This window comes from Typopeltis vanoorti, chromosome 17 (assembly GCF_054136105.1).
Source record: "Typopeltis vanoorti isolate ZY-2024b chromosome 17, IOZ_Tvanoo_1.0, whole genome shotgun sequence".
Classification (NCBI taxonomy): Eukaryota; Metazoa; Arthropoda; class Arachnida; order Uropygi; family Thelyphonidae; genus Typopeltis; species Typopeltis vanoorti.
The window spans coordinates 71,060,672-71,087,623 of NC_143565.1; the positions used below are offsets into that span (position 1 = coordinate 71,060,672).

General features: G+C 35.8%; 1 protein-coding gene and 1 long non-coding RNA gene across 8 annotated transcripts in view; one reads left to right on the forward strand and one right to left on the reverse strand.

Moving 5' to 3' along the window:
- LOC150097475 (uncharacterized) overlaps positions 1–26,952 on the forward strand; it is a 287,535-nt gene that overhangs the window by 253,814 nt on the left and 6,769 nt on the right. For 4 of the 6 annotated variants that reach the window (XR_016549629.1, XR_016549632.1, XR_016549628.1 and 1 more), the window contains one exon: positions 20,106–20,333. This is a non-coding gene — a long non-coding RNA (uncharacterized LOC150097475). The remainder of the gene's footprint in view (positions 1–20,105; positions 20,334–26,952) is intronic. The other 2 variants (XR_016549636.1, XR_016549634.1) reach the window with 1 other exon arrangement.
- Positions 1–26,952, reverse strand: part of LOC150097478 (androgen-induced gene 1 protein-like) — a 124,522-nt gene that overhangs the window by 63,668 nt on the left and 33,902 nt on the right. For both annotated transcript variants that reach the window (XM_090406714.1, XM_090406715.1), the window contains exon 3: positions 13,234–13,362. In XM_090406714.1, coding sequence (XP_090262840.1) covers positions 13,234–13,362 — 129 coding nt within the window. The remainder of the gene's footprint in view (positions 1–13,233; positions 13,363–26,952) is intronic.

Consider the following 26,952-nt stretch of genomic DNA (forward strand, 5'->3'; position numbering starts at 1 on the left):
AGGCATGCAGTCAGGAATACATATCCATACTTGAATTAGAAAAAGCCATCAAAGGCTTTAAATGTGGAAAGGCAGAAGGAGTAGAAGATATTCAACCAGAAATGCTGAAGTATGGTGGTATAAGAGTCTTACAATGGATGCACTGCATAGTTCAGAAAGCCTGGACAGAGGGACGAATTCCCAATGATTGGAGTAGAGCTCTCATAGTACCCATATATAAAAAGGGAAATAAAACTGAATGTGAGAATTACAGAGGTATTTCCCTACTGAGAGTTCCTGGCAAGATCTATGCAAGTATTCTTGAGAAACGGTTGAGAAGAATTGTGGAAGAAAAGCTTGGTGAAAAACAAGCTGGATTCAGGCCAAATAGAGGCTGTCAGGATCAGATCTTCACTTTACAACAAATAGTCGAGAAAGCATGGGAATATAACAGAGATCTGTATTTAAGTTTTGTCGATTTGGAAAAGGCATATGACAAAGTGCCAAGCTATTCAATACGCTACAGTTATATGGTGTCAATGGGACATTATATCAAGCAATACTTAGTCTTTATTTGAGTTGTAAGTCAGCAGTTAGAATTGAAGGAAGTACAGGAAGATGGTTTAATGTTAAATCTGGTGTGAGACAAGGATGTACATTATCCCCTCTGTTATTCATTATCTATATGGATCACATTATGAAGGAAAGTGGTATTAAACCTGATATCAAAATTGGAGATGTTAATGTCCGCTCTTTGCTTTATGCGGATGATGTTATACTTCTAAATAAATCCGCTACAAGTCTGCAAGATTCTCTGACTAAATTGAATAGCTGTTGTAATAGATATGGTATGAAGGTCAGCAATAAAAAGACAAAGACAATGAAAATAGACAGAATCATTGAAAATGTCAACTGTGTTGTGAATGGAGAACCTGTGGAACAAGTGAAACATTTCAGCTATTTAGGCACAATTTTTACTGAAGATGGTAAATTAAATATAGAAATAGACAACAGAATCAGCAAAGCTGGTATGGTAGGAAGTCAATTGAATAAATTCATATGGAATAAGAGAGAAATTAGTCGGAACACTAAATTAGCTGTATACAAGATAGTGTTCAAACCAGTTTTAACTTATGGATCTGAGAGCTGGGTCAGAAGTAAAACACTTGACCAAAGACTAGAGACTGCAGATATGAGAGTCCTGGGAAAGATTATAGGCGTGAACAGATGGCATCAATGGCAATATCATATTAAAAACGAGGATATTAGGAAAGAACTTGACATTGTCAACATCCAGGAATGCGGTAGCAGAGCTAATCTCAGGTGGTATGGTCACTTAAACAGAATGGGCGAAGAAAGATTAGCAAAACAAGTGTTCTCTGTCAGGTTGGCAGCAAAACAACCCAGAGGAAGACCGAGAAAAAAAAATGGATTGATACGGTACAAAGTGCCTTAGACGATAGAAATATAAGATCTGATAATGTTGGAGTCTTGACAAGTAACAGACTGATTTGGAGGAAAATTATAGATAGGAAGTTAGTAATGATGTAATTTTTTTCATGTAGTACTATCGTATCCTGTACACCCCTTGAGGGTACATGGCAAGAATTTGATGATGATGATGATAAAGTATTTTATCAGAACAAGTTACCATAAGATGGTAACACCTTATGGTAACTTGTTTTGATAAAATACTTATAAGCTCTGTATTACTAAAATCTTGGTATTTCTAGCCTGGCTCCTACTGATGAGACCTCAATAAAGCTCGAAACCAGTCTGGGTAGTGGCCCCTTGCCTTTAATACAAAGCATCATACATCTCCTCCAGGAGATGTGCTTTGCATTATGGGTAAATATTAAGATTTGTGATCAGAGCTTATTCTACTTTTACCATGAGTTGCCTTGGTCTTGCACTACCTGCAGGATCAGCTAGACTTGCAACACTTGCAGGCGCAAACTTGACTTGTTTGTCTGTTTGCTTACTTGGGAAATGGAGTAAAACCAGGTTTAAAATAGCTTGGTATCTTTAACATTTATTATACCCAAGGTAAAATACTTTCTATAGATACTTGGACAGTGCTCATGTCTTTTAAGCATCCATACTAAGGTGACTCAGGGACACCAAGAAATACAATCCCGCAAGCTCTCTAGTCAACTTACAAAACTTTCATAGTTTCTATATTCGGCTTTGAAATAATGCTGGATCTAATATCCACTTTGACTATGTAATAAATTTAAAATATCTAAATTTTGGAACAGATTTGAGGGATTTATTACATAAAAAATAATAAACTAACCTGCTACATGTTTTGCTGTCTTCTAACAGCTTTGTCAGAAAGATAAATGTACAAGTGAATATACAATCTGAACACTTCTAATAGCAGTTGTTTCAAAACTGCTAACATTGACATGTTGGCATAATGAAGATCTGATGGGTTACATAAGCATATAAAACTTCCAAATATAATGAAGTATAAGGGCCATGATCCTGTTTAAGGTGCCATACAGATGTGTATCACTTCAGAGGATTCCTTAACCATTCTTAAAAAGAGATTGTATATCCAGATAAGGCATCAAGACAGAGGGCCAATCCATTTCATGATGTTCTGTGAAAATGTGTGCAGTGAGACTACTTTCATCTTTCCTATTATATTCAACATTGTCCTGGGTTCTTTTTTTTTTTTTAATATATTCTAAACCTCGTTCAGTCTGTCTGACAAGCTTCCACAGGTAAAATCTAAAGAAGTTACCTGAAAAATACACATACATGTGGATGATGTTTTTATTGTTTAGAAACATACTTTAAAAGATCTAGAGGATTTCATTGGCTTCCTCTAAAACTGTCACTCTTGTTTACTTAATATTAAAAATTCTACTTGTAGATATTCTACTTATAAAAAAAAAACAGAAAGAGAAATATCATTGAAATTCATAGGAAGCCAATCCATATGGAAAAATACTTTTCATTATCCTCAACAAAATTTGGGAATTATTGCACCTCTGCTATGACACCCATGCTACAAGAATAATTAAAGATCAGTTAAAAAATAAGGATTAACTCAATTTCTATTCTACTAATTTCTTCAAAACAACTACTCAGAGCTACTAATAAATTACTCTTCTCTGAGACACCACTTGTACAACTGCAAAAATAAAGATACCATTTCCTTCTCTACATTGGCAGAGTTTCATAATATATATATAGTATACTTTCTAAAGCAATCAGAATTAGAACTGCTTTTAAACCACAGCATACATAACTTAACATTCACAAAAGACTGTCTCTCTTGAAAAACATTCCTGGAATACCAGATTCCATGTTTATATGGAATCTAGTATACTGATCCAGTCAGCCAATATTAAGCTATGCATTGGCAGACTTGAAGAAGTTTTAAAATCTGTAAAGAAGAATACTAGGGCAACACTGAATATAAAATTAATTATAACAGTGGCCTCACTCTGCACACATTTGCTCAGAACATCACAAAATGGATTGGTCCTCTTCAATGATGTTTTATCCAGCAGTCAATCCCCAAGAAATCTCCTCTGAGGTGATAGTTACATAGCACCCTATACAGGAAACATGACCTCATATTTCATGATATTTGTCCCTTATATGTTTATGTAACCATCAGATCTCCATTATGCCGATAACCATATAAAAACCTCACACAACAATGAACATTTCACACTTGATATGATAAATGATATTTGGTTCTAACCTATGGTATTATTAATGTTATACATTTAAAAAAAAAAATTGTCGATAGAAATGTTTACATTTGTTTGCATATTCTTCATTTATCTTCATGACAAAACTATTAATAGACAGCAAAACATCTAGAAGTTCAATTTATAATTTTTTATAATAAATCTAAGGGTAAAACATGCAACTATAGTTTCTGTTAACTACTGTCTTTGTAGTTTGGTTTCAAGAAATAAACAGAGTTCTGTCAATTGTGCGTTTTTCCTCTTTTTTAAAGTCCAAAGAATATTTGACAAACTTTCCATTCCAAAATATGATCAAATATAATTTTACAAACTTACTAGAAAATGAAAGACCATTAACAGAAAGCAAGTCATTAATATATGACTCAAATAAGACAAACAGGACTATTTTATCATTACATTTTCTTGATATATGTACATCTTCACTGGGCGAAAGCACATATCAGAAATGTACTGTCATACAATCTTGTATCCTAGCCTAAGTTCTTCAGAACATTATATCTGTAGTCCATAATTTTTGATTCATTTCTTCCTTTATTCAGGTGTGCCATCTCTGATTGAGAGGTTTAACAGCCATGTTGCTCCACTTCTTTCTATGTTGTGCATTTCAAATCAGGCTTAGCATTCCATACAGCCACTACTGGCCATCAAGTACTCTGGTATCAGACAAACATGTCATATATTGATAATAATAAGTGTTTCACAAGAAAATTTAAAGAAGCTGCACAAATGCTTAGGATCTCTACACAGTGCAATAAAAATCAAGGCTTGATTTGGCATCAAGTGTACTCTGCATTCATCAAATATTTAACTGCCTCAAATCTCGGATATAGCAAGCGTGAGCCACAGAACATGACAACAACTAGTAATGTTCCAACACGCATGCAGTAACGAATATATCATTTGTATTCTGGTTTCTCAATTCATTAACAGTTATGAAGTTAAAACAAAACCTAACATGTGCAATTGTCAATATGCTTTTGTTGTGTTAAACTTTTATATACCATTACCCCTGATGATGTAAGTCTTACGACGAATGAAACTTGTCGGGTTTTTTAATTGTTTATTTTTAAAAACTCTTTATGTTAATATGTGGTCTCAATACCGAAAGCTACCTACAGAACTGCTTAATCAGAAACCTTCATCTACAGGTAGAAAGGATATCAGCAGTGCATGGGAAGTATTAAAAAAAAAAAGACATCAATGATGCAATATTGGAGTGTGTCCTTTAGAGTTCCAAGAATAAACAGGGTGTGAGTGAAATGGATGTGCTATTTTATTATACAAGAGATTCTTTAAGATGATGTGGAAGGAATGTGCATAAGATTGAGATCAGTTATGAAAATTATAAAGTGCATGCAAGAAGAATTAAAACTATTGTTGTAATTCTTCTTGCATGCACCTTAGTGCATGCATCAGTTTCTTTTATAGTTTGATTATGAAAGAAACTGACTCTGCAAGCTAAAGAAACAAAAAGGATTTCTATCATTATGCAGCAAGTAAAAGAAACAATGAATGTGGAAGAATAATGCTACTGAATGCAAATAATATGCAGATAGAAACATTGTTCAGCTAATGAAGGCACATTTTGCTAAGAAACTGACTTCAAACCAGTCTATGCATTATGGAGCTGACTGCTATTTGTATATTGAATAAAGAAACTCAAGTGTATGAGGAAGAGGTGGTATTAGAATTATTGCATCAACTGGATAAGAATTTGGCAACAGTATTGGACAAAATGTCAGCACAGATGTTAGACGAGTGCTGAACTATCTCTGTCTTTGTCCTGGTTTATAATTGGAGTCTTAGCAAGGGAAAGATTCCACAAGATGGAAAGAATGTATAATAATTCCATTGCACAAGGGTGATACAAAGACAACAATAATGTCTAATGCCCAGAAATACTGAGAGGACTAATAGATCTATAAGTATCTCTGTAATGGTGGCAAAGATTTTGGAAAAGTTAAGTTATTGCATACAGAAATGGGTTGACAGAGAATCTATACTTGGCAATGAATGGCATAGGTTTACTAAGGGAAGGTCACGTCTGAGTAACTTGCTCACATTTTATAACAATGTTATGGATGAATTACACAAAGAGAATAGATATACCATGTCAGAATGTCTGATAACAGACAGACATAGAGAACAACAGAATGGACACCAAGTACTAATTATTGGAAACCAGGTAGACCAGTGGTAAGACGGGACAATAAGATAACATGATGTTATGGACATTTATAGTGGAGAGATGTACAAGATTGGTTAAAATGGAAGAAGCATGGAGAAGCATTCGTCCAGCAGTGGACCGAAGGAAGCTGTTGATGATGATGATGATGATACTTTAACTCTGCTAAGGCTGTTGCATAAGCTGCAGGATTTGTAATATCATAAACTATTAGTTTGAATGAGAGGAAAGGTTGACTAACAGATATTAAAAGGTGGTGTATGGGGGGAGGGAAGCAAGAGTCTGCAAGATTGGCTAGTTACATTAGTGAGTTAGGAACTATTTGACAGAAGACATACAGCTATTTGCTGATGATACAAAGTTAGACAGATTAATCAGGAATACAACTAACATGGGGTAGGTACTTACAGAATGATTTGAATATGATAGAATTGTGTGCAAATGAAAATGGGTACCAGTTCAATGTTAGTAAATGTACAAGACATTTACTAACATTGACAATTGACAGGATTATGCTAGAAGAAACTGACCAGACTAGGAATGTGGAAGTTTTTAAGAAGTTGAAGTTTAGGGACCATATAGCAAAGATTTCAAGTGCCACTCAGAAGACAACTGCAATGCTGAAACAAATAATAGCATGTAACAATAAAGGATTTGTTTTGCTTCTTTACAAAGCCTTGCTATGACCTCACCTGGACTATTGTGTGCAGATCCGGTCTCCTTGTTGTTTCTGAAGTGATCCAGATACAATAGAAAGAATGCAAAGGAGAGTATTAAGGAAGATATCAGGACTGTGGAATGTAAATTATGAGGACAGATAGAGAATTTGTGGACTGCTAATATTAATATTGCCAAAGGCATGATTGGAATGTCTTGTCTTTGGAGGTGGTGAGTGCAAATAGTGTGAATTAATTCAAGAAAAGGTGTAACAGGTGGTGCAGGTGTTATATAGCTTCCCTTGATAAGTCCCTGAAGGCCTTTCACAATAATAATATCTGCTGTAAAAATCTCAGTATAAAAAAAGCACTAAGAAAATGAATAATTATGCAAATAACAGAAAATATTTACATTCTCAGTAATAAATGAATCAACTTGCAAAGCACAGTTTTGAACAGAGAAGGTTTCACTATAGCATGATTTATAATTTTTAACAATTCTTATAAACGGTTTGAGGTCTGATGATTAATAAACCCTCGACACCGCAAGGTAAAAGAGGGAAAGGAAGATGAGATGAGATGAACAATTTTTTAAAAAAATTAACAGTAGAGCTTGTGTAGCTCAGTGGATGTGGTGTTTGCACACCAAGGCACTTGATGGCACAAAGGAAGACTTCTTGGTTTCAAATCTAGTCAGTGACTAGAAGAAATTTTTCTAAGCCTTTTTTTTTTACCAGTTCCCGAGTTAGCCGATCTCTGGCATGGGCAAGGGGGTTTATTCTCCCGGAAACTCAAGAAAATTGACCATAGAACTCACATTATTTCAGACGTTAAATATGAGTGTTAGGATTAGGGCCCATGAGATGGCCACATTTGTTGAGCCGTCTCTTTTCACTGCATGCCGCTTAATTAGTGATAGCCTTGGGCCAGCTATCTCTGATTGGCTGCCAGTGGAGACTAAACTGCCCGCTCAGTTTCCAAAAGTTAGATAGGGCTAAACGGCCTTGCCTACTCCTATATACGGGAATAAAAAGGCATTAGCTGATTTTTTTTTTATTTTTATATCAACAGTAGTAAATTATAGTACTCTACGCATTACCTGCGTAGAGTACTATAATTTACTACTATTGATATAAATAGTAGTAAATTAGTATAATTTACTACTATTGATATAAATACCACTACTGTGGTATGATAAATCGCTAAAATAGCGATTTATCATACCACAATTGTATTGATGCACATTTTAGTATTATTTCAGCTTTAGTATAACAAAGTTGTGGTCACACTTTACAAAATTTTTCGTTTTTTTTTACATATGAATACCCTTTTCTATGCGATTATTAGTGGGAAGAGGAAATGCAACGAAGTTTGTCAACCAAATAAATTGTTAAAACTTAAACAGAACAAATTATGGAGAAGAGGAAGATAAATTAGATTAGCAGAGATGAGAATGCTTAGGTGGATGCGTGGTGTGACCAGAAAGGATTGTCTGAGAAATGACTATGTACGGGAAACAGTGAAAGTTACAAACTTAGGGGTGAAGATACAGGAGACAAAGTTGAAATGGTTTGGTCATGTGACGAGGAGGGAGGATGAGTATGTGGGAAGAAAGGTAGTGCAGGGGAGGAGGAAGTGTCATGGCCAAAGAAGAGATGGAGGGAACTGGGGGAGGAGGACCTGAGGATGAAGAACTTAGATGTAGTTACAGCCCAAGACAGGAGGCTCATTAAAAACAGCAACCCTACTTAAGTGGAATAAGCTGAAGAAGAAGAAGAAGAAAGTTAAATTAGATGAAAGAGTCACTGAGGCACCTAAAAAAGAATTCCCATTACATGAGCTTTTGACTTTTATTGGAAAAATAGATGATGCTTCTGATTTTCTTATGGATGACAATCCCAACGTTGAATGAAAATTCAAAAAATGAAAATTCACTGAAAATTACTATTCAATGTTACAAAAATATGAATGTAGAGAAAATGAAGAAAAACTCTATGGATATGGAAGCTACACTGTTTAAATACAATATTTCAAAATAAAAACTCATGTTCAATGATCAACAATAAAAATTTTCATTATTTTTACATTTTAATCCTTGGTAATTTTTCTGTGTGCATTAATTAATACAGCATTTCTAGTGAGCTTACAGTAAAATGCTTGCTGCAAGCTCACTGTGCTATGCCAAACAGCTTGGCATACCACAGAACTTCAGCACCTATTAACGACACTCTGCAATGTAATCAGTAAAATAATAGAATTACTAAGTAAACACTTTGTAGTATATCACCCAGGTGAAGAAATTGCAGTAACAAGAGAAGCAAAGGCTTATATGGAAACTGAGGTAGATGAACTGGAGGTGCAAAGAATATTACAGAACCTTGATGTGAATATAGCTATGGAATTAGATGGTATACCAGCTGAAGTTTACAAAGTGGGATTACATGGTATACTAACTCGAGATGGCAGTGCCTCTGACCACATTATTTAATATAAGTCTCAGCTTAGTACCAAGGGGATAGAATTCTAGCGGGGAAAATAGTTCAATTGCATAAAGGAGGTTCCAAGACTGATGTAGCAAATTACTGACCAATCAGCATGCCAAGAGTTGTAGTCAAGGAACTAGAGAAGTTCGTCAAGAGCAAAAAATACAGGAATGGATAGATAGAAATGAGATATTACACAGGGAGACAACAACATGGTTTTGTGAAGGGTAGGTTGTGCCTCGGTAACTTCCTCATGTTTTATCATACAGTGACAGCTGAAGTCAAGGTTTACAGTGATACTGCTGGATTTTGCAATAGCTTTCGGCAGGATACTGCATGGAATTCTAATCAGTAAACTGCAGCACATGAAGTTGGTGAAGTGAGTAAGAGGGTCATTGATAGAGATATCAAAGAGTAGTTTATTCAGGAGTAGAGTCCAGTATAAGGCTGTGACTAGTGGTGTGCCACAGGGCTCTATTCATGAGCCACTACTGTTGAATTTGTTTATTAACAATATAAGAAAGGATCTGAGAGGAACTATTCAGTTGCTTGGAATGATGTATTTTCTCCTTTGCCCAGATTGTCAGATTGACAATCTGGGCAAAGGAGAATGGATATCAGTTTAATGTGGCAAAATGTAAGGTTATATATTTTGGGGGTGAAAAGATTACCAGCTGTGTATCACATTGATACACAGTCAGGGATTTGGGGGTGTTAGTGGATAGGGAGTTGAAGTTTAGAAGGCATATTGCAAAAATAGCTAAAGCAGTTCATCAGATTAATTATAATAACCTGCTAGCAGAGACAAGCAGGTTATTATACCTCCTTATAGAACCTTGGTAAGACCCCCATCTTGATGACTGTGCACAGAATTGGTTAACTGGATTTCTTGGGGGATGAGGAAGAGTTGGAGAGGATCCAGAGGTGAGTGACCAAGATGGTGTCAGGTTTATGGAACGAACCTTATGAGATATAGGTTAAAGAATTTTTGTGGCTTACCGAACTTGTGGCTTATCTGTTAGATTGATGATTCTGCACGGAGAAGATATTGTTTACAAAGCGTGATGGTTCGGTAAGTTGAAACTGAAATTGTCCAGAAAATTGAACCGGTTAGCCTTCCTTAAACGATGCCGCGACAACGATATTATTCCATCTTTTCTGAAATTCAAAGAAAAGTTGCAATCAGCAAAGTCACAACGTATTTATCGACGAGCGAGTTTAGCGCTTCTTCGAGAACAAATCGCCGCTACTTGCATAGAGCTTAGTAAGCTAAACAGCTCTATCACAGCTCTACAACAAGAATTAATAAACGTGTTAAATCCTGAAATATGGACTGTCCTACAGCAGATCTCCGAAGTTGCAGCAAAAAAAGAATTCACAAAAGTAAAAAGCAAACACCTAAAGAAATTTGAACTACTACAACAGTGCCAACATACGAAGTCCCGACCGCAACTTCGACGAGACCACGTGGTCGTAAACCAATCGTTGGAAACACTCACAGAAGAAGCCAAGAACGCTCTCAGTTTAGGACATAACTTTGCCGTCGCGCCCAAACAAATTCCTAAACTCGAAATTATGATGGAAGTAGAACGAGGTATCCACGATCTTCCGCCAGCAATGGACAATAACGTGCAACTAGACATAGCAAGTATTATAAACAAGGCTAAGCCTCCATAAAGCAATATGCCACGTAAGCAAATAACTGCCCTAAAAAAGTTATATAATAATAAAAATATTATTATTGCAAAAGCCGATAAAGGAAATGCAACAGTTATCATGAATAAAGAAGAGTATAACAGAAAAATGCAAGATCTCATATGTGACAGTTCCACATATCAAATTATACATCGAGACCCTACGATGTCGCAAAAGAAAAAAGTCCGAAAATTACTGAAAAAAGTGACATCATGGCCCAAAGAAATCATCAGGAAAATAAAACCAATTCATGTTAAAACACCCCGTATTTATGGATTACCAAAAATCCACAAAACTAATATTCCCCTACGCCCCATAGTTGTAGCATAGATAGTCCCACATATAAACTGGCCCGGCATTTAGCTAAGTCGCCTTGCCTCTCTTACTGGCAACTCCTCTACTTTTGTAAAAAATTCAATCCATTTCAAAACACTGGTTAAAAATCTAATCCTAAAAAATTCAGACATAATGGTTAGTTTCGATGTCACCTCCCTATTTACCAATGTACCACTTATAGACACTCTTGATTTAATCAAGTCAAAATTTCCCCCAGATATTTTTGAATTATTTCAATTTACCATGAATGCAGGTTACTTTACATGGGGGGGGGGGAATTCTACAAACATATTAATAGTACTGCTATGGGTTCCCCCCCTCTCTCCCCCGTTAACAAATTTTTACATGGAACACTTTGAAAACAAAGTACTTACCACAGCTACATACAAGCCATAAGTGTGGTTGCGCTATGTAGATGATGTGTTTGCCATCTGGCCCCATGGACAGACACTTTAGATGCTTTTGTCACCTACCTAAACAGCCAACACCCCAAAATTCACTTCACAGTAGAAAAAGAATCAAACAACTGTTTACCAATTCTTGACACATTAGTCACCTGCCTTTCAGATGGATCACTATCTTTTTCTATTTACAGAAAGCCTACACACACAGGAAGATACCTACATAAACAATCACATCATCATCCAGTCCAACAGTACGGCATTTTAAAAACACTTACACACAGAGCCAGAGCCATTTGTTCTAATGATACAGCTCTGACCACTGAACTCCAGTACCTGCGCCATACGTTCTTAGCCAACGGCTACAATCCCTACAAAATAGATAAAATACTACATAGGCCCATTACTCTGCCCTCCCCTAATACACAAGAATACAACATGACCATTTCTATTCCCTATATAAGAGGTACATCGGAAAAGATAGCCAAAGTATTGTTGAAACATGGCCTTCGCATGAGGGTGTCAAACCTCATGTCAAGCTGGCAACTCTGATCCTCTCACCAAAGGATAAACTTCACCCTTTAGCACACCCAGGAGTGTATGAAGTTCCATGTGACTGTGACTTGGCCTATTATGGGCAAACAGGAAGATCAGTGAACATTCGCCTGGAAGAACATGAAAGATACATTCGCTACTATTACTATAGCAAGTCGGGACTGGCAGACCATGCTTTGGACACTCCTTCACACAGGATTAGATGGAGGAAAACGAATGTGCGATTTAGGAGTCGTTATAGATCTGAAAGATTATTTTTTGAGTCAGCAATGGCTTTGAAGAATTCTCCCAACCTTAACAAATATGGTTGCATTAATTTGCCAAAAATTTGGGAGACGGTTATCCTAAGAAAAATCCTGGATAACTGCTGCTTCCCCCCCCCCCCGTTAGAGGGTGCCAAAAATAGGACTTTAGATCTTTTGTCTTGTGCAATTATATTGTTTCACTCACTCACTGTCGCGTTTACTTGTATGTTGTGTTCTGATGATGCTGAGTTGAAAATCAGCGAAATATTAGCGTTAATAAAACATCTTTGTTAATAAAAGTGTTTGTGGTGTTGTTAATACCGTGAAAAATAAGTCATGAATGAGATGTAATATAATGATAACTCAATAATAATAATAATAAAATCATGTTAAGTAATTTATAATGTAGGAAAATTGGTTCAGCATAACAGCAATAATTATTTTATACAGAAATTCCCTTGTCTTTAAAATTAAGATTTCACATACTGACAACCTAATTTACAACTGATGGGATATGGTCCAAATAGGGCAATTAATTTCTATAATTTAGTGAAAATACAGACAATCTGATGCTGATAATGAAAAACTTTGGCCATAGAGTATGGAAAAATAAATGTCACACCTGTGCTGCTACTGAATCTGCAATGTCAAAAGTTGAAAGGTAACATAAAAATATTATAAGAATAGCAATAATCATTTTATACAAAAATTTCCATTGTCTTTAAAATTAAGATTTCAAATGCTAACATAATTACAGCTTATTGTTGTTAATAATAACATAATTAACAACATAATTTACAGCTGATTGGGGGATAAGGTCCAAATAGAGCTAATTCATTTCACTATAATTCAGTGAAAATCCAGATTGAATTGGTAGCTTTGCTATATTAATTTATAAATGGCCCCTATCCCAATAAGTTAAAACAATACTAAACTTGAAGAATGCTACTGAATTATATATACATACTGCACCAAGAGGAAGTGCTAGGGAAGTAAAGACATCATCTCTAACTTTTGCTAATTTCGTATACTGTGGTGAAGTTGGTGAAATAATATCCAATAAAAGACACAAGCCAAAGGTGAAGCACTGTAGAAGCTGTTAAAAGAACAAAAAGTTTTAGATATACACACAGACAAAAAATATTTTAGTTGGATTAGCTAATTGCAAAAGTTACAACTAGCTCATAAACTATATTGTGGTTATTACAGATACAACATCTTTTTATATCAAAACAGAAAACTGAAACTTTAAAGTTTTGAAATTTACTAAGAACTTAATAAGAGAATATAACCTTCAACATAGGAGTAACCTCTGCTTGCACTATTACTGAGCAAATACACAGGCACAGCCCAAGAGAACATACATTTGCCTTTGATTAACATTTCACTAACCTGATGTAACAGTTTTAAACAATTTTACACATAATGGTGAAATCTAAAATTATAATTAGCACAAAATGAGAAAGAAGTAAATCAATTAAACAGAAAGTCAATGCAAGAAAGTTATTGTACCTCTGTACCGAGCCTTGATAAGACCTCATCTCGACTACTGTGCCCAGATTTGGTCACCTCGGTTCCTTCTTGATGGGGAGGAGGTGGAGAGGATCCAGAGGCGAGTGACTAAGATGATAACAGGTCCATGGAATGAACCATATGAGAACAGGTTGAAGATTTGTGGGTTGCAGAAACTAGTTGATAGGCAGAGGAGGGGAGATATGATTGAGACATTCAAATTGCTAAAGGGATTCTATAGGATTATTCAGAGGATATTTTTGAGATCAGGACTGGTGGTGGGAGAACTAGGGGACACCTATGGAAGCTGGGCAAGAGTGTGGTTAGCAGGGGTGTTAGAGCTGGGTTCTTTACTTTTAGAGTGGTAAATGAGTGGAATAAGCTGCCAGAGTCTGTTGTGGGTGCTATGATGGTGAACGAGTTCAAGACAAGGTATGATAGATACTGTGAGAATGTAATCGCATAGTTGTGTGGACATGATGTTTAGGGCCTCTTTCGATGAGTCTAAGGACTCCTGGAGTCGCCCAAAATAATAATAATAAAAAAAACCTTGAAATTTTAAAACTGAAAAAAGTAAATATGAAACTGTCTTTTAAAAGAACCTTCATATAAATTCAGAGAGAAAAGCAGAAGAAAATAACCTAGATCAGATTAATCAAAAACTAAGCAATACTATAATTTTAATATCTCCTATGAAATAAGCAAAATTAGGCAGGTGGTGACAAACTCTCACAAGAAACTCTAGTTTTATTAAGAAAATGCAGAAAATTAAAAAGAGATGCTAGCACAAGAAATTCAATATAATATTCAGAATTATGCAAAACAATCAGATAGTATTAAATGATCAGATTTCATAATATAAAATCTGATCCTTTAATATGAGAAAAATAAAATAAACCATTGCAAATATGAAAGTTCTGAGAAGAGCTTTGGCAGTAGGAAAAAAATAAAATGTCACTCTAATGGTAAAGAATAATAAAATAACCATAGATGAAATAATAAAGATATTAAAGAGATATCAAAAAACAATGAAAAGGAGAATATTAAAAATTACAGGCCAATTAGTTTATTACTATTACAAAAGAAATAAGAGAACAATGCAACAGCTCAAGTATATGCAATCAGAAAAACAAGCAGGTTTCATATGTAATTACAGTACAATTGATCATATCCATGGTCTTACACAAATTATAGAAAAGGCAAAGAAATATCATAAATTCTCTATTTAGTTCTTTGTGGATTTTGAAAAAGTATTTGACTCAATGTCAGCTATTCTAAAATCACTGTTAAAACAGGGAAGAGAAGAAACATGTAGAAAACATAGAAACATATATAAATATAAATATTAGTGTAAAATATTATATATATACACACACACACATGTACATGCACGGAGAGGAGGGGAGGGCTGAAAAGTTCTGATAAACATCTAGAACTAAAATGATATTAAAGCAACTGATATAACAACAAGAAAGATATCTTAAAACCCTTTAACCCCATGTTCCATCAAATTGTAATAATTTGTTCTATTTCTTTAAGGATATACAAGAAGACATGTCAGACACCTCAATTCCTTCATCATGGCGATGCCCCCCCCTCGTACACACACACACACACACACACACACACACACACACACACACACACACACACACACACACACACACACACACACACACACACGCACGCATACACACACACTCATGCTGCCTCTGTTATTAAACTGCATAAGACAAACATCTTGGGAAAAGTTATAAATTTCCTAAGGACGAAAACAGAGAGGCTCATGGGGGACAGGGGAACACAGTGTGAGAAAGGTGGATGCTCCAAGAGGATGTGAATGCATGTGTAAACAGGAAAGGATGACCTGGGATCAAGAAGAAACAGACTTGAAGAGGGTTCTAAAATGAATAAGCAGAAAAGAAAGTTGAGCATGGAGAAATCACATCAAATGAGTGGTATAATCAACGGAACTAGTTGTAGAGATCCAGGAATGAGTTGTATACAAATGCTAGAAGTGTAAGAAACAAGGCAGATGAAATGGTTGCATTAATTGAGTCTGTTCACCCAAAAATTATTGGAATAAGTGAGACATGGTTAGATGAGGACAACATCCTGACAGGAATAGAGATGGAAGGGTATGATGTATTTTGTGAGGATAGAAAGGGAGGGGGAGTGTTATTAATGATAGAGGAAGAGTTATGTCCGTACAAAGTAGAGATGCAAGAAGGAAATAGTGCCAGTGGTTTTGAGGCAGTATGGTGTGAGATAGAGGTGAATAGAATGAAATACGTGATTGGATGTTGTTATAGACCTGGTAATGTGTATGATAATGACTATGAAATGTATAATCAAATTAGCCAAGCAGAATCGAGGGTCTTGTATTTGATCATCTCATCAGAGGATGTAATTATAAATGAGGTGTCCAATCACCCACCAATTGGTGTGGGTGACCATGAAGTGATTACCTGGGTGGTTGTCAGCAGTGTCAGGACTTCTGCAAGAAAAGGATATATGTGGAACTACAAAGGCCCCCCTTTGTAGTTCCACATATGGGTGTAGCATGGAATGAAGAGTTACTATCTAGTAGAAGCAATGTTTAAATGTATTCCAAAGGTCAGAAGGTTAAATAGGATAGGGCAAAATGGATGAATAAAGAGATTAAGTATGCAATACAGAGAAAAAGAGTATTATGGAGGCAGCATAAGAGAAGTGGTAATAACCAATTCCATGAGGATTACAAAAGACAAAAGACCGGGCAAGGCAGGCAACTTAGTTGGTAAGGGTAGCAAAAGTGAGGTATGAGCAGCTGTTAACTAATAAAGCCAAAAAGAATTATAAGGAGTTCTTTTGATATGTAGCCAGCAAAAAAAAAAAAAAAAAAAAAGAATGATTATGAAAGGATGACATTGATTGGGGAAAATGGTATAAAGACAGCTGTTATGAAAGATAAAGTGGAGATACTTAATGAGCAGTTCATGAAGGTCTTTCAATCTTGTGAATGCGACTTCATGGAGAGATTGAGAGCAGTTGATGATGGGGAGGAGAGACTGACTGTAAGTGAGCAAGAGGTGTATGGGGAGTTGAGCAAACTAGATGATAATAAGGCTGTGGGACTTGATACTATATCACCTCGTATTCTGAAGGAATGTGCCAGGAAGTTGACACCTGCCTTGACAACTTTTTTTAATATGAATCTTGCACTGGGTCAAGTTCCTAAGGAGTGGAAGGAGGGCAAGATTGTGCTGCTTCATAAGGGAGATGACAGAACTCAAGCATTAAATTATAGGCCTATCTGTGTGTCGGGTGTTGTGGTTAAGTTGTTGGAGAAGCTTATGAGAACAAGGATCCAGAGTTGGATTGACAACAATGGTATTATCTTTGATAGACAGCATGGATTTGCTAAAGGAAGGTCATGTTTTAGTAATCTACTTACTTATTACAATAGTGACTGCTTCCTTGGACAGGGGAGAAGGATACTCAGTAATATATTTAGATTTTGCAAAGGCATTTGATATATTACTGCATGATAAGTTGATAGTCAAACTAGAGTGGATGAGGTTGGATATTAGATTAGTGTTTTGGATTGGAGACTGGCTATCTGACAAGTATCAGCAAGTTGTGTATGGGGGAGCAATATCTAGGAAAAGGAAAGTCACTAGTGGAGTGCCTAAGGGGTCTGTTTTAGGGCCATTACTCTTTAACTTGTATATTAATGATATAGGTGAAGATTTGGATGGATATATTCAGTTGTTTGCAGATGATGCAGAGTTGGGATGAGCCATGAAGAGTAGTGAAGATGTTGTGGCCTTACAAGAAGACGAATAAATTGAGTGACTGGGCACAGGAATGGGAATACAAGTTCAATGTTGCAAAATGTAAGGTTTTTAAATTTTGGGAAACAAAGATGGGATGCAGAAATCATGCTTGGTGAGGATATATTGTGAGAGGTGGAGGAAATAAGAGATCTTGGTGTGATAGTGGATAAGGATCTGAAATTTAGCAGACATATTGCCAAAATTGTGAAGACAACCAAAGAATTCTGGGAATGATGCAGAGAAACTTACTTGTGAAAGTAGGGAGATTCTTGTTCCATTGTATAAGGCTTTGATTAGGCCACACATGGACAACTGTGCTCAGATTTGGTCACCTGGTTTTCAAAAGGACAAAGAGATGTTGGAAAGGGTTTCTGATCTCTGGAATGTCGAATATGAGGAAAGATTGAGAAGATGCATTTAGAGTCTGATGGATAGGAGGAAGAGGGGAAATATGATAGATTTATAAGACATCCAGTGTTGGGCTACATGAGAAGAAGAGGCCATTTTACATCTCTCATGAGTTTTGAACCCTAGGTGATATTAACAAACTTAACTGCTTGGTCTTTTTTTTATTGAAAAGCAACAGGCAGTTTGAAACAACATCGGGCTAGTGAAATCTTAATCCAAAGCACTAATAAGAGGAAATATACAGGTTCCACACAGTCCATGTCTTTTAAATAGTGCAAGCCAAAACAACTCCTACACCTAAAGTTTTATTCTTGTTAACTCTCTAAGTTTCAGTTCCATTTAGTGTTATAAAAAGATGATGGATCTATAACATCCTCAATATCTATTACTATACGGTTATGTTTTATTATTATTATGTATGATAACTGGTGCATGTACTATTAAGACAGACCCCCAGGAAGTCAGGGACTCATCGAGGGAGGCAGATACTACACGTACCATATTTATCTTGAATTCATTCACAATGCTTGACCTCACAACATCCAATAGCAATCCATTCCAATCACGCACTACCCTATGAGAGAAAAATCTAGCCCTCAACCCCTACTTAGCAGCATTCATTCTCAGCTTCCAAGGATACTTTCTTGTCCTTTACTCACTCTCCATAAATTGAAAATTCCATCAGTTGAAATCATGTATGATCCTTTCAGAAGTCTGTAAGTCTCAATCATATCACCTCCCCCTCTTTCTTCTGTGCTAGTGTCTGCAGCCTATAAATTCTCAATCTGTTTTCTTAATCAGTATTCCACAATCATGATATCATTTTTAACACTTTCCTTTGCATCCTCTCCACTGTAGCAGAATCACAATAGAAACCACGATATCAGACTTGCACACAGCCCATGTGAGGTCTTATCAAAGCTTTGTAACGAGGCAAAATGACATCCTTATCTTTACATGTTAAGGTTCATTTTGGCATTGCAATTATCCTTTGATTGCAATCTTTATTATCTACTAACACTCTAAGATCCCTAGCCTGATCAGTTTCTTCTAGCATAATCCCACCAATATAATACAACATTGGATACCTAATCAAGCCAAAATGTATGACTTGACATTTACTGACATCCATTTTCCCATGCTCACAATTTCAGCCTATTCATATCATTCTGCAAGTATTGCAAATCAGCAGCATTCCTGATTACCCAACCTATCTTTGCATCATCATCAGCAAATAGCTGTTTGAAAGTTTTCAATGTTTCTGTCTATTTTCATTCTCTTTGTCTTTTTATTGCAGATTTTCATACCAAATTTATTACAGTAGTTTTATGGGAATAAAAGGCATTAGCAGATTTTTTTTTTTTTTTAATTCAATTTAGTCAGGTAATCTTGCAGACTTTATGCTGGATCAAGTCAGAAGTATAACACTGTCTGCATAAAATAAAGAGCTAAGATTAACATAATCAATTTTGATATCAGATTTAATACGACTTTTTTTCATAATGTGATCCATATAGATAATGAATAACAGTGGAGATAATGTGCACCCATGTTACACACCTGATTTTACCTCAAACTATCTTCCTCCTTCAAGTCTAACTGCTGATTTACAGCTTAACCCTTTCATGACCATGGGACATATGTGTCCCCACATAAAATTTTGATTGTGTACGTAAACCAAAATAATGTCAATATTTTTTTCCAGCAAATGCGTAATCTGGAACGTATTTTTGATAATTTTATTATTGGAAACCCGACATTAGCACCACCTGTCAAAAGAAAGTTTCACGGCAAATCATACATATAGAGTGCGGTGTATTCAGAAATTTTCATAAGTGTTTCTGCATAGAATATTGCTTGTTATATGTTTATGGTGTAATATTTTCATTTGATGGTAAGTAAATAATAGTATTACTATGTTTTTCAATAAAATTTTGAAATAATATTCCATAAAAACTAGTAAAAACATAAAGGGACACCGTTGTCCCTGTGGACATAAAGGGGCACATTTTACAAGTAAATTAATTGTTGTTGTTATAATTGGTGTTATTTTATTTATTTTACTGACTTTTGTATTTTATTTGTCTTTTTATCATTACAGACATGTCAAGAAAAGGATGCAAGCAGTTTGAACTGAAAGATAACGAAATTTTGCAGTGTTTAGTAGCAGAAAACAGCGATGATGAAGACGCACTAGAACTCGATAAGGAAGACCAGGTATTTATAACTGGATGTGGATGCAAGGGTTTCTATGGTTGAAATTGAAGACCCGGCACAAAACATGTTGGAATTATCAGCAACAGAATCTGAAACAGAAAACAGACTGCAAGTGAGTGGCCCTACATTCATATGGAAAAAAATACACACGTACCAAACAGCTTTTCTGATGTTGATTATATCTTCAGAGAAGTTCAGATTTGTGGAGACAGAGATGAAGATTCGTTATTGATGCCCACTGAATTTTTTATTTCACTACTAACTTCGAAGATTTAGTTAGAAAAATAAGAGTTAAATCTATATAGTACGCTGAGCAGAATGGAACACAGTACACAGTCTGATGATGAAATAAAAGCCTATCTCAGTATGAATTTGGTGATGGGTTATCATGTTTTGCCATCATTGAGAGATTACTGATCTATTGATCCAGATATGGGTGTTCCCTACATTGCAAATATAATTCCTAGAAATAGGTTTGAAAATATCTGCAAAAACTTACACTTTTGCAACAATGAAGACCAACCAGATAGAAATAGCACTAACTATAACAGAGCATATAAAATCAGGCCTGTAATGGATCATCTGAACAGTTCTTTTCAAAAGAACTGTTCAGATGATCAGTTTGAATTCAATCTGTACACAGGAAAAAAATCATCAGAAACTGAATATCGGTTATGAAAAAAGCCATTGAAGGCTTAGGTTGTGAGGTGTACTTCGATAACTTTTTTAACTCACCGATGCTGCAATACGAGTTGAAAGCCGAAACACCGAGGCATGTGGTGGGACTGTTTGCCCTAACCGAATTTATTTGCAACCCTTTACATCCATTGGGACACGTGTCCCATGAAATTCTATAAAACCTATGAATTTTTCCTACATAATGATGATGTTTTATGTTAAATAGATACTATTAAAGTCATTTTAACCTAAAAACTTGTATTACTGCATAAGTTCTTCTGGTCCTGAAAGGGTTAAATATAATGTCCCATTTACACCATATAACTGTAGTGTTTTGAAGAGTTTTCTTTTGGCACCTTGTCACATGCCTTTTTCAGATCAACAAAACTGAAATACAAATCCTTGTGATATTCCCAATTATTTGTCTTAAAGTGAAAATCTGATTATGACAACCTCTATTTGGCCTGAATACAGCTTGTTCTTAACCAAGTTTCCCTTCCACAATTTTTCTTTAGTCGTTTCTCAAGTATTCCAGCATAAATCTTACCAGGAACACTCAATAGTGAAATACTTTTGTAATTGGACCATTCAGTTTTATTTCCTTTTTATAATTGGATACTATGAGAGCTCTGCTCCAATCATCTGGAATTTGACCCTCTCATCAGGCCTTCTGAATTATGCAATGCAACCACTATAAAACTTTTATACCTCATATTTGAACATTTCTGGCCAAATTTCATCTACTCCTGCTGCCTTTCCACATTTCTGGTTTTTGATGACTTTTTCTACTTCAAGTAAGGATATGCATTCCTTATCCTTTCTTTTAGGCTTGCACGGTGATCCGAATGCATTTTTGGAAATTATGGAGACAACTACCGTGTTTGAATAAAAACTTTAGTTTACTATTACTAAAATTTTACAATTCGACGTTTCGACCTTTATGTCAAGGTCATCTTCTGGAGCGTACAAATATACACAGGAAACAAGCTATACTACAATCATACTGGTTCGTTAAAGACACTGACTAACCGCTACCACAATTGTTGGCCTGACCTCTGGTGAAGAAAAAAAAAAAAAAAAAAAAAAAAAATTTATACATCAACGCTAAAGTCCTATTATTTGTGTTGTCTACTATATACATTATATTAACATTATATTAACATCATTCCAGCCAGTTGGAGTGGAATGGTTTCTAATAATAGCAGATTGGCTAGAGTCCTGACTTGTGTTGAATCTTTCAAATTAGGTTGGCTGAATGTGTGCCATCCAGATCCTTGGAATTTTCATACCATCTTTATTGTTGATATTTGGGTGGTTTATCAGGATTTCGCAGGATTCTTTAAATTTTCTTTCGTACCATGTTTTTGTGCGGTGTAAGGAGCAGGTGCTTATCCAGTTGATTTGGTGTAAGGTGTTGAGTGCGTGGTCTGAGAGGCCTGCTTCACCATAATGGTTATATTTAATGTGTCTAATGTGTTCTTTTTTGCGTATAGGGATTGTCCATCCTGTTTCACCAATGTACGGTAAGTTACAGGTGCAGCGGATGCAATAGACTCCAGGATGTGCTAATGGGAGGAGAGGGTCCTTAGAGGAGCTGAATATGGTTTTAAGTTTAGTGGGTGGTTTAAAGGTGGCATTAAGGTTATAATGTTGTAGGATTCTGTTGATTTTTTCTGATAACCCTTTAATGTATGGGATGGCTATGGTTTTACTGTAGTCTAGATTCGCTTTTGTTGTGGTTTTATAGAGTATTTTATTAACAATATTTTTGTTATAGCCATTGTTTATGAATGTGTCACTAATGATTTTTAGTTCTTGTTTCAGGGCCTGCTGGTTAGAGCAAATAGTTGTGGCTCTGTTTTTAAGGGTGTTTATGACTCCATATTTTTGTGCTGGGTGGTGATATGAATTCGCATGTATGTATTGGCCCTTGTGTGTCGGTTTTCGGTAGACCGTGAAGGATAGATTGCCTGAAGGAAGACGTGTAACTAGTGTGTCTAGGAATGGGAGCGAAAACCAAAATTCGCTCCCGTTCCTAGACACACTAGTTACACGTCTTCCTTCAGGCAATCTATCCTTCATGGTCTACCGAAAACCAACACACACGGGCCAATACATACATGCGAATTCATATCACCACCCAGCACAAAAATATGGAGTCATAAACACCCTTAAAAACAGAGCCACAACTATTTGCTCTAACCAGCAGGCCCTGAAACAAGAACTAAAAATCATTAGTGACACATTCATAAACAATGGCTATAACAAAAATACTGTTAATAAAATACTCTATAAAACCACAACAAAAACGAATCTAGACTACAGTAAAACCATAGCCATCCCATACATTAAAGGGATATCAGAAAAAATCAACAGAATCCTACAACATTATAACCTTAATGCCACCTTTAAACCACCCACTAAACTTAAAACCATATTCAGCTCCTCTAAGGACCCTCTCCTCCCATTAGCACATCCTGGAGTCTATTGCATCCGCTGCACCTGTAACTTACCGTACATTGGTGAAACAGGACGGACAATCCCTATATGCAAAAAAAGAACACATTAGACACATTAAATATAACCATTATGGTGAAGCAGGCCTCTCAGACCACGCACTCAACACCTTACACCAAATCAACTGGAAAAGCACCTGCTCCTTACACCGCACAAAAACATGGTACGAAAGAAAATTTAAAGAATCCTGCGAAATCCTGATAAACCACCCAAATATCAACAATAAAGATGGTATGAAAATTCCAAGGATCTGGATGGCACACATTCAGCCAACCTAATTTGAAAGATTCAACACAAGTCAGGACTCTAGCCAATCTGCTATTATTAGAAACCATTCCACTCCAACTGGCTGGAATGATGTTAATATAATGTTAATATAATGTATATAGTAGACAACACAAATAATATGACTTTAGCGTTGATGTATAATTTTTTTTTTTTTTTTTTTTTTCCTTCACCAGAGGTCAGGCCAACAATTGTGGTAGCGGTTAGTCAGTGTCTTTAACGAACCAGTATGATTGTAGTATAGCTTGTTTCCTGTGTATATTTGTACGCTCCAGAAGATGACCTTGACATAAAGGTCGAAACGTCGAATTGTAAAATTTTAGTAATAGTAAATTAAAGTTTTTATTCAAACACGGTAGTTGTCTCCATAATTTCCAAAAATGCATATGTATTCCTTACTTGAAGTAGAAAAACTGCATTCTGTTGGGAGTTTTCTACCATCATACTGACACTAAATTTCATTTATCAGTGTTTCAAAGTAATTACTTCAGACATCTAGAATATCTTTATCTTCAGTTTTCATATCACCTTTATCATCTCTGATTTCTTTTACAGTACTCTTTCTTCCATTTTTAAACTTTTCAATACCGTCTAGAATATTTTGCTACCTTCCTGAAATTTATTTCCTATGCTCTTATCAAAGTCCTCTCATGACTTGTGTTTAGCTAGTTTGACACAGTGCTTCACTTTGTTACATTTTTCTCTGTATTCTCTAAAAGCACAAGCTGACTTACTTTCCAGGAACTTTCCATATGCTTTCTTCTTTTCCTTAACTTCCTGAGTCCTGATTTTTCTATCCTTACAGACAACCTCACCACATGCCTCTCTGGCTGAATCAATTAATGTTTTCTTCAAGATTTGCCACTGAATCTTCAAGGTTTGGTTCTTATTATATTATTATTATATTATATTATAGGTTTGGTTCTTTTCAAACTCTTTCATTTTTTCTTCATTGATGTTTGTGTATTTCAGTCTATCACCTCTCATCAGTTCATCACCTCTCAAAGCTGCTCAACCTTGATTCATTTGAAAACTTTTATACACTCTTCTTTTCAATATGAAATTCAATTTTATCCTGCTCAAAACTAAACAGCGATCACTTCCTATTTCAAATCCTCTGTATACCTGAAACAGTGGGAAAATGTCGCTATCATCTATAACATAGTCAATGAGACTTGTCTTATTTTTTGCATCTTCTGTTCATGTGAATTTGTGCAGATGCACATTTTTATGTTGGAACACGGTGTTAGTAATAACTAATCCACGTTCTGAACAGAAATCCAGCAGGCATTTACCATTACTATTAGCTTTGCTCTTTTCTCCAAATTATCCCAAAATATTTCTGTATGTCTAGTAATCATTTCCTAATTTTCTGTTTAGATCTCCAACAAGGATCACTTTTCCTTTTTTTCATTGAGTCCGCTGCCTTCTCTAATGCCTCAAATAATTCCTCCATTTCTTCCTTGATAGAACCTTCTGCAGGACATAAGCAAAAATAAGTCTCATTGTCCAGTTCCCATTCTGATATTTGCCACATCACTCTACTTGATACTGGCTGCCATTCAAGATTATCCTCATATTTAGTGTTGAATACTATGGCTACTACTCTCTCTTTTACCTGATTGTTATTGCCAGATTTTAACATTTTATATTTGTTGCTTAGAAAGATCTCACCTGTTTTGTCTTCTTTGTTTCAGTCACACCTGCTATGTTGAACTGGTACTTATCCAATTCTTGTGCTAGTTCCATTTATTTTCCATTGATGCTTCTTACATTGATAGTACTAATATTGAACTCTGTTGATGTTAAGTTGTAATGTGTTTTGAGATTTGTTCCAGTAGCTGATGTTTCATTACTAACCCTGGTTACCTGACAAAAACAACAGAGGCCTTGTTTAACTGGGCGATGCCCCAGTTGGTATGAAATTCTGTTTTGTTGTACCATCATTTTACACTGTGGTTTAAGCCAAGAAAAATACAATTTGATCATTATCATGATAATTTCCCTTCCTTTGTTCACTAATCCAAGTTGTTTATACATTTCTTCATCACCTCCCTGCACATTCCCTAGCCTACAGCAACATCCAACTAAATATGTCTTTCTGTCAACCTCCACTTTGCACCGCACTGCCTCATAACTATTGCCACTATTTCCCTCTCTTATGTCTACCTTATGCGGACATAATTTCCCTGCTATCATCAGCAGAACTGAGCATTTTACGAGTTGTTACTGTACTGTAACTGGTATTCCATCTATGGGGTGTAAGGCATGGGTAGTAGGGGTAGCACCTCTGCCTGCTCAGCAGTTGCATCAAAATATTTGGTGGCTGGGTTGAATTGGTCCCCACTGCTCATACAACTCTACTTATGGCTCCAAATAGCTGGTGCACTCTACCAAGTGTGGCCACTGGTAGAGTGCACCAGTGGCCACACCCTGGGACCGTGCCTCGAATGGCATGCAAAACTAAGTGAGGGTATCAGCATTTTATGTTGTAGATGGATACTATGAAAATAGCATATGACGAAGATGCCTTAAACCTTCCAGGGAGGATATCTCCTGATCCTTCACGTCTGAAAACCAAGAATCCTCTCTTAAGACTTGGAATGTAAGGACCTTATATGAAGCTGGGAAGTTAGATAACCTTATACAAGCACTTGAAGCAATGAAAATTGACATTGCTGGTATCAGTGAAGTCAAATGGACTAATAGTGGAAATATAAACAGAAAGAGACATTCAATTATATACTCATGTGAAGACAGTCATAGGCATGGAGTAGCATTTGTACTAAAAAATAAGATTGTGCAATCCTTACTTGGATTTTGGCCCATAAGTGACAGGATAATTGCATTAAAAATTGCAGCTCAACCATTTAACATTTTTATTGTCCAAATATATGTACCTACTTCTGATTACCCAGATGAAGATGGAGAATGTTTCTATGAAGACATTCAAAATGTACTAAACAATGCTAAATCAGATGACATAACTATCGTTATGGGAGATCTAAATGCTAAAGTAGGCTCATAAAAGATCTCTTCCTGCATGGGAAACCAGGGCCTGGGATATAGAAATCCAAGAGGAGAAAGATTAATACAATTCTGTGAAGAAAACAATCTGGTAATAGCAAATACTTTATTTAGCCACCCTCCTAGGAGACTTTACACATAGAAAAGTCCCAGAGACAGCTGTAGGAACCAGGTTGACTATATAATGATTAAAAAATTATTCCAGAATAACATCTTACAAGCCA